Source organism: Apis dorsata, unplaced genomic scaffold (genome assembly GCF_000469605.1).
Source record: "Apis dorsata unplaced genomic scaffold, Apis dorsata 1.3 scaffold_194, whole genome shotgun sequence".
Lineage (NCBI taxonomy): Eukaryota > Metazoa > Arthropoda > Insecta > Hymenoptera > Apidae > Apis > Apis dorsata.
This window is the reverse complement of record NW_006263478.1, coordinates 765,758-776,816: the sequence shown is the minus strand read 5'-3', so window position 1 is coordinate 776,816 and position 11,059 is coordinate 765,758. Positions and strand designations below refer to the sequence as shown.

The following is an 11,059-nucleotide window of genomic DNA, read 5'->3' as shown; positions in this document are numbered from 1 at the left end:
ATTATATACTAGTACTATACTTAATTATATACTTATTATTGTACAATAATTATTAAAAAATTCATATATTTTCTTAAAAAAGACTTATATCCAGATAATATTTTATCTATGACTATATTTTATTATTGAAAAGAAATAATCTAACTTATTTTGATTGTNAATTTTTTTTATTAAATATATAAAATAAAAATATACTAATATTATGAAAATAAGAATGTATATATTTAATTTAAGAAAAATAATAAAAAAAAATATGAAAACATAATTTGAGAAAAAGAAATATGCATCATATCTATTATGAAAAAATATATAATAATTATATATATATAAATATAACAAAATAATTTAGATAAAAAAAATATCTGTTTTTACCTGTTATTTCAATAGATTTTCTAATAACATTTCACAAGAAATTAAAACATTAGTATAAATAAGAATATGTATATAAATATTTACTTATTTATTTATTATGAAAAAAATATTCCCAAATATATGTATAATAGTTATGTGATATAATATCAATTAATATTTTTTTCATGATTTAGAAATATAACAAGATATAATATATAATTTTATTAAATATTTTTTCATTTTACTTTTCAATTCATTATTTTAATTTTGCAAATATTTATTCATTCCATATTACATTTAATATTTTGATAAAAGAATATATATAATGTAATTTTAGAGATTATATTCACATATTTTTTTAAAAAAATAAAATCATCAAATTTTAAAAATAATTAATAATTAGGTTGAAATGATCATTAGCAGATATATAATATATAATATATAAATATCTATATATGTAAAAATAAAAATATCTATATTGTATAAAATTTCCAAGATTTTCTATTCTGAGTTATTCATCTTGGAAAAAAAAACACAAATAGATATTCTTATTTCTAATCCAAAAAAAAAAGGATAAGAATTTAAATGATAGATTAGCCTAATGTAATTAAAATATACAATGCCTATTATACAAATTTATATTTTATAGTTATAACAATATTTTATAGTTATAAATTTTATAGTTTTATATTTTATAGTTTTATAATATTTTATAGTTGGGATAAAACTTTTTAAAAATTAGGTAATTAAATTTTCTATTTGTGTTCAATAGTCTAATTTTTTTGAATAATTTTAGAATAATTGAAGTATTAGTTATTTAGAGTATAATGAATATTTTTAATCTAAAAAAACAAATAAATAGTAAATGAATATTATTTATGTGAAATATTTAAAATAATAATTATTTAAATGATATATCTTATTTGACTAAATATTATTTTAAAATAATTATACATTGGTTTATTTCAACAAATAAAATTATTTTTTTCAAATTACTACGTTAATTGATTAAAATAATTTGTATTTGATTAAATATTTTTTGAAATAATAATTTCTTAAATAATTTTCGATTCTATCAATTATCAACTACGTCAGAAATAAAAATTTTACTCAGTTTCACGCACACAATTAAAAAAAGTTGTGAAATTGTTTTAATAAATGAAGTGAAATAAAAAATTATTTCAAGAAAGTTTTGATTTATTTAAAAAAAACAAAAATTACTTTTTATTTCTAAAGTAAAATTAGTAAAGAAATTAAAATTAAAATAATAAATAAAAATAATAAATAAAATAAATAATATAATAATAAATAAATAATTTTTATTCTTATTTCAAATGAAATTTATTCAAGTTTAGAAAAAAATAATTAAATGTTAAATTCTATTATAAGAAAAAATATTGAACAAACAAAATTAATTTCATTTATTAACTTATTTATTTGAAGAAAATTCGAATTCGAAATTTATTCCAACATATATTTTACATAATATATCAAATTCTTTATTATATTGTACAAGTTTTCCAGGAAAAATTTCCTTTAGTTTTTTTTTCGCTTAAAAGAAAAACTAACTAATAACCTCTACTTTTAATAATCGTTGAAAAAGAGAAAGGAAAAGAAAGAAACAAAATTTATATAACTTCCGTTTCGGAAAAGTAACTATATAATTTTTTACGTTTACGCATATCCTAAATCACATATTTGCGTATATAAATGAAGAATTTCAAAGTTGAAATCTCGAAAAGATGTGTGCGTCATTCGTGTTACGAACAACCAATACAAACAATTGGAAAATCATTTTCGCACGTGGGTATTCGTCGGCGGGAAAAGTAGGGAAGGCGATTTTCGATTCGACGAATCGGAACTGTCGTTCATTGGTGGCCGATCGTGCAAGCGCATGGCAATATTTAAAGCGACACGAACATGGATCGCGGGGACGTTTTCCATGAGCATTGACTGACAAACAGACAAGTTTCTGCCTGCTTTCCATCAACCAACAGTCTTTGCTCGGACATTTAACGGAAAGCAAGACGAGTGTCCATACTGTTGTGAAACGTGATCGCTATGGTTAACAGTATTAATTCTTTGTCGTTCTCTGGCATTGGTGAGTACAATGTTATGTTACTTTTTATTATTTTATTTTTAATATTGCTAGATATTTTTTTCATTCATATATTTTTCCTCATAAGACATATGAAAGTAAAAATATGATATTAAAAAAAAATATGAAATGTTCAATATTCAATGTAATTTAATATAGTCTTTGAAGAAATTTTAATAATTTAAAAGTTGTAATTGTTAATTTCCATGTTTCTATTTTTTAATATTATAAAATGGATTTAGTTTTTCTTTTTCGAAATCTATATTAAGATGATTCTATGGTATTATCATAAATATTTAAAATGATGTTTCAATCAGAATTTCAAAGAATATAATTGAGATAATATTAATAATGTTGAATAAAAAATAATTTAAAATATATATGTATATATATATATATTTCGCGAAAGCAGTGGTTTCATTCATCAATTATATATTTCTTTCTTTCAACACATAACATTTGAAATGATATTTTTAGATTTAATTAGAACTTAGGAGTCATTTTCAATTCTAGTTTATATGTATTTTATTGGAGCTAAGCCAATATATTCGTAACGTATTGTAAGAAGTATCAAAATCAAAACAAAAAACTATAGAAGTTGTTTTGAAGAATAACTTTTTGAAATATTTTTTTTTTTAAAAATTAATATGAAATTTACTTTATAAGTAACAATTTTTCTTCATATATAAAAAGTATCTTTATTTATTTTCCGAATGAAAATAATCATATTAATAATATTGAGACCATTGATTGAAAAATTAATATTATTTATAAGATGTCGAAAATCTAAACATTTATAGGATTTCATCATGTTTATTTACATTTAAAATATCAATTAATTTGAATATGCCATATATTTGAAAATTTCAAATCATTATAGGGTAAGTGTGACTGGATTATTTTTGTGTTCAAAATTTTCAATATCATCAAATTTAATTATATAAATCGAATAGTTCGTTCAAAAAAATATTTATTATCTGTAATTCTTTCAAGTAACATGAAGGTATAAAGATATTAAAAATGGATCAAATAATAATAATGTATATCCAATTGAAGAAAGAAAATTACTTAAAGCATGTAAAAACATTTACAATTAATTTTATCTTTTCATTTAATAAAAATAATATACTCATTAATAAATAATGAAATAAAGATCTTATCTAGAAATAACATAATGGTATATCAAAAAGTTTCATTAAACATATTGACGAGAAGTTCCCATTAAACATATATCGATATTAAAATTTTATTGTTCTTGTGATATGATTTATAAATTGCATAAGATTACTTACAAAATTATTTCATCAAGAAGTCTGTAATTTTTTTTTTTTTTTTTTATAAAGAATAAATTTTGATTGACCTAATTTTATTTAATTTTATTGATGCATTCGAAATTGCCAAACGTCTCTCGATCAAAAAGTTGTGTCTCAGCGAATTCACCTAATAATAACGAAAAATATGTGTGAACGTGCTTTTTAAAAATATAGTGTCCTTTTACGTCAATTTCTCTTCATGCATATTATTATTAAACAGTAGAATGATAATCGAATTAAAAAACAATCATATTAGATGTATTGTATCTTGTGATATACCTGGTTTTCTACGTCAATGATTCAATTGTCATTTTTCTACGTCAACGACATTTTCGTACGTGTTTCGTTGATGGAAATATTATCAGAATCGTGCGAGTTTATTGACTGTTACATTACATTAAATTATAATAGCAAAAATTATAATTATTTTAATAAATTTATATATTATATATATATTTTTATAATTCACTTTTATCGTTCTGTAAAGAAACTGTGAAATAATTTATCATAAAATTGAATTTTTATTATCATTATATTATTTATTATTTATATATTTTTATTACTATTATTCAAATAGAAGTATGATATATGTTAAAAATTAAAAATTAAAAATTAACATAAACGCATATGTCATCACTATATTTCATTTTCTTAAAAAATCAAATTGGTTTCTGTTCATGAAAACATTTTTATGTCAGTATAGAAAAACAATTATATACGATTATATACCCGTATAGAAGAACGATCGAATAAAACATCATGAAAATAATTATTCTCTAGGTTACGATAATTACTTCCTTTCATCTTTGTTATCGCAATTTCGGTTCGAACATTGTTTGTTTAATAAATATGTAGAATGGATCTGCATAATTTATCTTCTACAATAGTTTTATAATGGATAAAATATTAATTATTTGTTTAATTACATTTTTACCTATTGTTAATGTCAGTAATCAAATGATTAACATTATTTCGTTAATTCGATTTTAAACTATATAATTGATATTTGTTTAAAGAATACACGAATAAAGGAACACATTTTTCGAATGTTCTATTTAATATTAATTCTTCGAACTAAATTAATTTATAATTCTAAATATTTAAATATTTAATATTTAAATAATTCAAACTATTTGTAATATTCTTTTTTTTTTATTTTTAATTTTATTATATATTTTCAAGTTCTTAATTCTTATTAATACAGAAAAAATATATTTCTATATTTAAAAATAAAGAAAATTTATAAATTAGAAAAAAATTAAATAATTCTAAGAATTCTAAAAATAATTATAAATTTCTTAAAATTTTTTTCTGTGTAAATACTACAAATTATAATAATCTATAATATAAAATAATTTATATAATATCTAAAATAATATAATAATATTATCTTAATGAAAATGAAATCTTAATTGATCATTAATGTAAATTCACGATAAACGAATGCTTATATTCATTTTTGTAACAGAGATTGAAATCATTGTTTTTACATGATTTGCAACGTGATTTATTATTACGTGATTTATTATTATTATCACAATAGAGCAATTAAAAAATCTTTTAATATGGAAATCCTAATGCAATCATGTCACCCATTTTTCAGTTGAAATTAAATGTTTGCGAAATGAAATTTTATATTATATTTAGACACAAGTTATAATGCAAATGATTTGTCTCGTATAGAAAAGCACGAGTAAATAGAAACTTGTATGAATGGAAAAGCACGCGTGATTATGCCAACGCCCTGAGCTGATAATCTGTTCGTAATATTCTTTCATAATAAATTCAATAATATATTTTTCCTTCATCAACCGAAATGTCAAATTTCAAGTAAAATAAAAATAATTTACAAAAAATTATTTATATACACAGAATAAACTTATAATTATTTAATATTACTTACTAATTATTTATAAAGATTGTGATTTATTAAATGTATATATATGTTTTCATTTATGATATTTAGCTCGATTTCTAAGCAAGGGATCATATTATTATTTTAGACAATCTTTTTATGATTATTTTTATAATTTATTGTATATTAAATATAACATAATCTCATTGATTCATATATTTATCTCGATAAATTTACATAAAATGTGAATTTTATATTATTATGTTGATAAAATTATTTTGATCTATTTTAGATTATTTTTTTAATTTTTTAAAATTATAATAATATTTTTTAAATATGTAATAAATTATATATTATTTTTGCTTCTTACGGATATTTTTATAATTAAAGTTATGCCGATCTTTTGTAAAGACAAATTCAATAAACTTCACTTATCGCATTTATCATTAATTGCTGGTGTCTATCTTGATTGTGCTAATAATAATTAAAAACGACCCTATAGAATGTCGAGAATTCTACTAATATTTTAACTTATACAATTAACAATATAATAATGAATTACATAAATCATGTTATCATGATTCGTAAGAAAAATCAATTATTACATAATTATTATATATAATGAATAATTAATATAAATAATCAAGTAATGAAATACAATAGTACGTATATGTAATTATTAAATAAGTTTTGTGAATTTAAAAAACCAGTTAAGTTAAAAAAATTTTCAAGATCATAAAATTTTCATATAATAATAAATTGTAAGTTTATGTAACGTTATTATGAAAATGATTACTATAACAATGACATGATACATATGTACTCGATATTTTCAAGGAATATATTTATTAATCAAAAAAAAAAAAAACAATTAAATGTATTATTTTTAATTTCAAAACTTTGTGCATTTAATTAATTTATATCGAAAAAATAAAAAAAGCAACAAAAATTAAATTTATTATATATAAATATAAATACCTAAGTAACATCTGGTTATTCTTTTTCAGAGAATAATGGAGGCAAAGAAGGAGCTGCAGATTTCGAAAAAGCAATCAAAATGTGTGGTAAGAATTAATGTTGTATCATCTCTCATATAATGAGAATTATTTATTTTTATGAATAATTTTTTATTCTATCAACTTTTATCTTTATGAATTATCAACTTTATGAATTATCAAATTATCATGACTCGTTATGAATTATCAATTTCTCAAACTCAAAATTTATGAGAGAAAGTAAAATTATAAAATTAAAAGTCGATATTTTATTGGATATCGAACTATTCTTTTTGAAGATTATTATCTGCGATTACTATTTAGGATCCAAGAAGAAGACAAAATTTGTTCCATTATTTTCGCTACTTAAGAAATCTTCCAGAACTTCATAAAAGTTTAAGTATACGACTATGATCCATTGTTATTTCTTGGATCCTTAAATTTGGTTGTAATAGTACTTGAAATAATTTATGCAAAGATTATCGTCTGAAAACAAAATTTATATTATCTTTGTCGTTTCTTAAGCACTTAAGCAATAAATTAACTATACAATGTAAATAATGGAATAATAAAATTTTTACATGCTATTGTATCTCTTTATAATATTTTTATATATAATTTTAGGGTACGGAAGATTTCACTATGGCTTTCTACTTCTCTGCGGAGCAATGTTCCTCTGTGTTGGTTGCCAAAACGGTATAAACGCATATATCTTACCATCCGCAGAATGTGATCTTAATTTGACTTCTGAACAAAAAGGTCTTCTGAACGTCTCCTTTCTCTTAGGTAAAGTGTATCTATCTATTTAAGAATTTATAGAGATTTAATATAAAATCATATTATCTAAAGTAATATAAAATACAAATATTAAATACAAGCGAAGAAAAATCAAAAATAAAAAAAAAAAATAAATTATATCTTGGAAATAACAAAAACACTACTATAACCAATTGTCTGTGCACATTTATTGCAATATGTTAGACACGTTTGATAGCACTTATTTCATTAAGAAAGTTGAGGAGTACTTTTTATATAACATCCCACTCGTAACTTGTGCGATTAAAGTTGATTAGTTTTTCCCTTAGGTACAGTATCTATAGAAGATAAATTTTGTTATTGTTTAAAATATTAATAAAAAATATTATTAAAAATAAAAAAAATAATAGAAAGAAATAAGTTAAGTTAATTATATCTTTTTAAATAATATATACAAAATTAAAAAAAATTAAGAAATAATGTAAATTAAACAAAAAAACAAATTAAATAATAAATTATTGAAATACTTAATATTTATTCAATATTTAATATTTAAATATATTGTAATACGTATTTTTAACATATATATTATAACATTTTCTTTTATTAGGAGGAGTTATAAGTTCCCTTTTCTGGGGAATATTCGCAGATGCCTACGGAAGGAGATATATTCTTCTCCTTACTTTATTAAGCGACAGTATTTTATCAATTGGAGGAAGTTTCTCTCAAAGTTTTAAAGTGCTGTTAATTTTTAGAGGTCTCAATGGATTTTTGTAAGTTATTATATGCTTCGTTGCAGTCATTTTTTTATTCATGATATTATACATAATACATGAATTATTCATTTTTTTAATAATTATTTTTTTCATCTCAGTATCGGTGCTCCTGGATCTCTAGTCTATACGTATCTTGGCGAATTTCATGCACAGAAACAAAGAGCAAAAGCAATTTGTTACGTTGGATTCTTTTGGACTTTATCATGGTTAATATTACCCGGTAAACTATTTTTTTATTTTTTTATTAAAATTATCATTTTTACTTATTAAAGATTATATCAATTACATTTTATATCTTGTTTTAAAAGTTTAACGTCAAATTTATTTATCAATAACTTTCTAAATATAATTGAAAGATACATTGATAAATTTTTTATTATGATTTCACAATAATAATATTTAATTAAAATAAAATAATAAGCATAAAAATTACTAAAATAGTAAAGGCATTTCCAATTTCGATTTATTAGGTTTGGCTTGGATCATTATACCACTGCCAATGTCCTTTCAATTCAACGGAATATTATATAATTCTTGGCGACTTTTCTTGGCCGTTATTGGAATACCAACGCTAATGGTAGCTTTTGTTGCAAGCAGATATCCTGAGAGTCCAAAATTTTTGGTCTCTCAGGGAAAAACGGAGGAAGCACTGACGATTTTACGAAAAATCTACGCGATAAACAGTAATTGTGACGAGGATGAATATCCAGTAAGCATATAACATATAATAAATATTAATGATAAAAAAAAAAAAAAGAAAATGTCATCAATAAAATTTAAAAGTTATAAAATATATTAATTCATATATTTTCGATCTTGGTTAAGATTGGCTTGATACTATAAAGTATCAAACTATGAAAATAAATTTTAAATATTATTATTAATGATGTATATTTGTTCGTGTACATTACAGATAAAAATCTTATTATCTGACGATACGTTGAATATTAATAATCGTAAAACATCATTCTCCGCGTCTAGAATATTAATGGAATTATTGAAAAATATTTGGCAACAAGCACGTTCGCTTGCATCACCACCACTTTTGAAATATGCACTTCTCTGTTGGACCATTTACTTCGCAAATATGTTCGGGTAAGTTATTCATAAATCATATTCAATTCTTCTTACAGATACAATCTTGTCATGTCTTAATTAAATTCTAGTTTACTAACAACTATAACATATGTGTATGAATAAAATACTTTTAATATTTTATATATAATTTTAATAATGGAAATATATGTTATATACTTTTTTTCTTTGATCAATTTATTTTATTTTATATTAATATAATGTTAATTATTCTTTACAGTTATTATGGATTCGGTTTATGGTTGCCAGAATTGTTTAATCGTTTCGAAAATTATCATAAATTATTTCCGGAACAAAGTGTAAGCGTTTGTAAATTGATCCACGAGACTGATCTACAAACTGTGAAAAATGTTTTAATTAATTCAACCGACGTGGATAATTGTTCTCCTAACATGGACCAAATGGTTTTTATCAATTCATTGACGATTAATGCATTTTGCTTATTGGGCAACATCATGTCCGGTTTTTTGGCAAACCGTGTTGGTCGACGAACGATTCCAGGTAACTTTAAATTGATTTAATGAAAATAAAATAATTTTTAATATTTCTATATATTAATATATTTCAATATTTCTTTTTGTAGTAACAACCATGTTGTTAGCTGGTATTTTCGGTTTTGCGATATATTTTGTCCAATCTTCCCTGCAAATTCTCATGGTGAGCTGCATGTTCTCATTGATGATAGGCACAGCGAATTTCGTCATTAGCAGTATAGTAGTTGACATATTTCCAACGCATGTAGGCGCTGTTGCGATTTGTATGATGACCTGTTTCGGAAGAATCGGCGCCATAGCTAGTAATTTAACTTTTGGAATGTTGCTCGACATCAGTTGCGAGGTGCCAATATTTTTAGTCGGTAGCATAGTGATCCGTAAGTTTTTTTTTAATTATTTTATTATTTTATTCGTTAACGTTGATAATAAATAGTGGAAAATAAAATTTTTTTGTTGCATTCGATGTATAATCTCTTAAATTTTTAAAACTTGCATTTATTTTATATTCATGAAAAATGGTAATTCAACAAAATTAATTATTTAATTCGATTAATTTTCAGTTGGAGGATTATTAGCATTACTTCTCTCAAAGAAAAGAAGTTGAATATTTTCTGGTAGGAGAACGGAAAAAACAAGAATAGAGATTACGCTTATTATTATAACGTATGACATTTAATCATTCCATATTTTATTATTATTAATAAATTATATCATTCAAAAAGTCAGTATTTTTATAAACATCAATGAAAGACAGTTTATATAAAAAAATAAATAATAGCTATTTTATGGAAGGAATATTGAATTGTCTTTCCTTGAATTCATATAGAATTTCACAATTTATGTACATGAACATTATTTACATATATATTTCAATAACTATGTGAATTAGATCATATGAATAGTATTTTATCAATTCATTATTAAGTATTAGATAATGCATAAATATATTTACGATCATATTATTTGTTAGTATTATATTATATTATATATGTGTTATTAATCATTTATCATGGTCATTTCTTTATAAGAAATATAAAAATTATTCTATTAAAAATTTTAAATTTATAAATGTTTTAAAAATTTATAATTGTTCGAATTGAAAAAAATGAAAATTATTTATTTAAAAAATTAGATAAATATTAATTTATAAATTTTAATTAAATATCAGTTTTATAATTTAACAAATTTTATTTTTATAAATTTATAATAAAATTTTTTTAGTATATCTAATAGGAATTTAAAATTCTTGTTTAAATCTAAATTTTTAAATTCAAAATTTTCGTTATAAGAAATTTATAATTATTTTCTAAAAAGAGATTTATAATT

At 21.2% G+C, this 11,059-nt stretch overlaps 1 protein-coding gene across 1 annotated transcript; it reads left to right on the top strand.

Moving 5' to 3' along the window:
- The first annotated feature begins 2,209 nt into the window (after positions 1-2,209).
- LOC102679106 (synaptic vesicle glycoprotein 2C-like) lies at positions 2,210-10,451 on the top strand. The gene is made up of 10 exons (XM_006614613.2): positions 2,210-2,452; positions 6,625-6,681; positions 7,237-7,398; positions 7,979-8,141; positions 8,243-8,364; positions 8,615-8,853; positions 9,058-9,239; positions 9,460-9,740; positions 9,823-10,110; positions 10,294-10,451. Exons 1-10 carry the CDS (start codon positions 2,413-2,415, stop codon positions 10,335-10,337), a joined length of 1,578 nt encoding a protein of 525 aa, XP_006614676.1. The 5' UTR covers positions 2,210-2,412; the 3' UTR covers positions 10,338-10,451.
- The last annotated feature ends 608 nt before the right edge of the window (positions 10,452-11,059 follow it).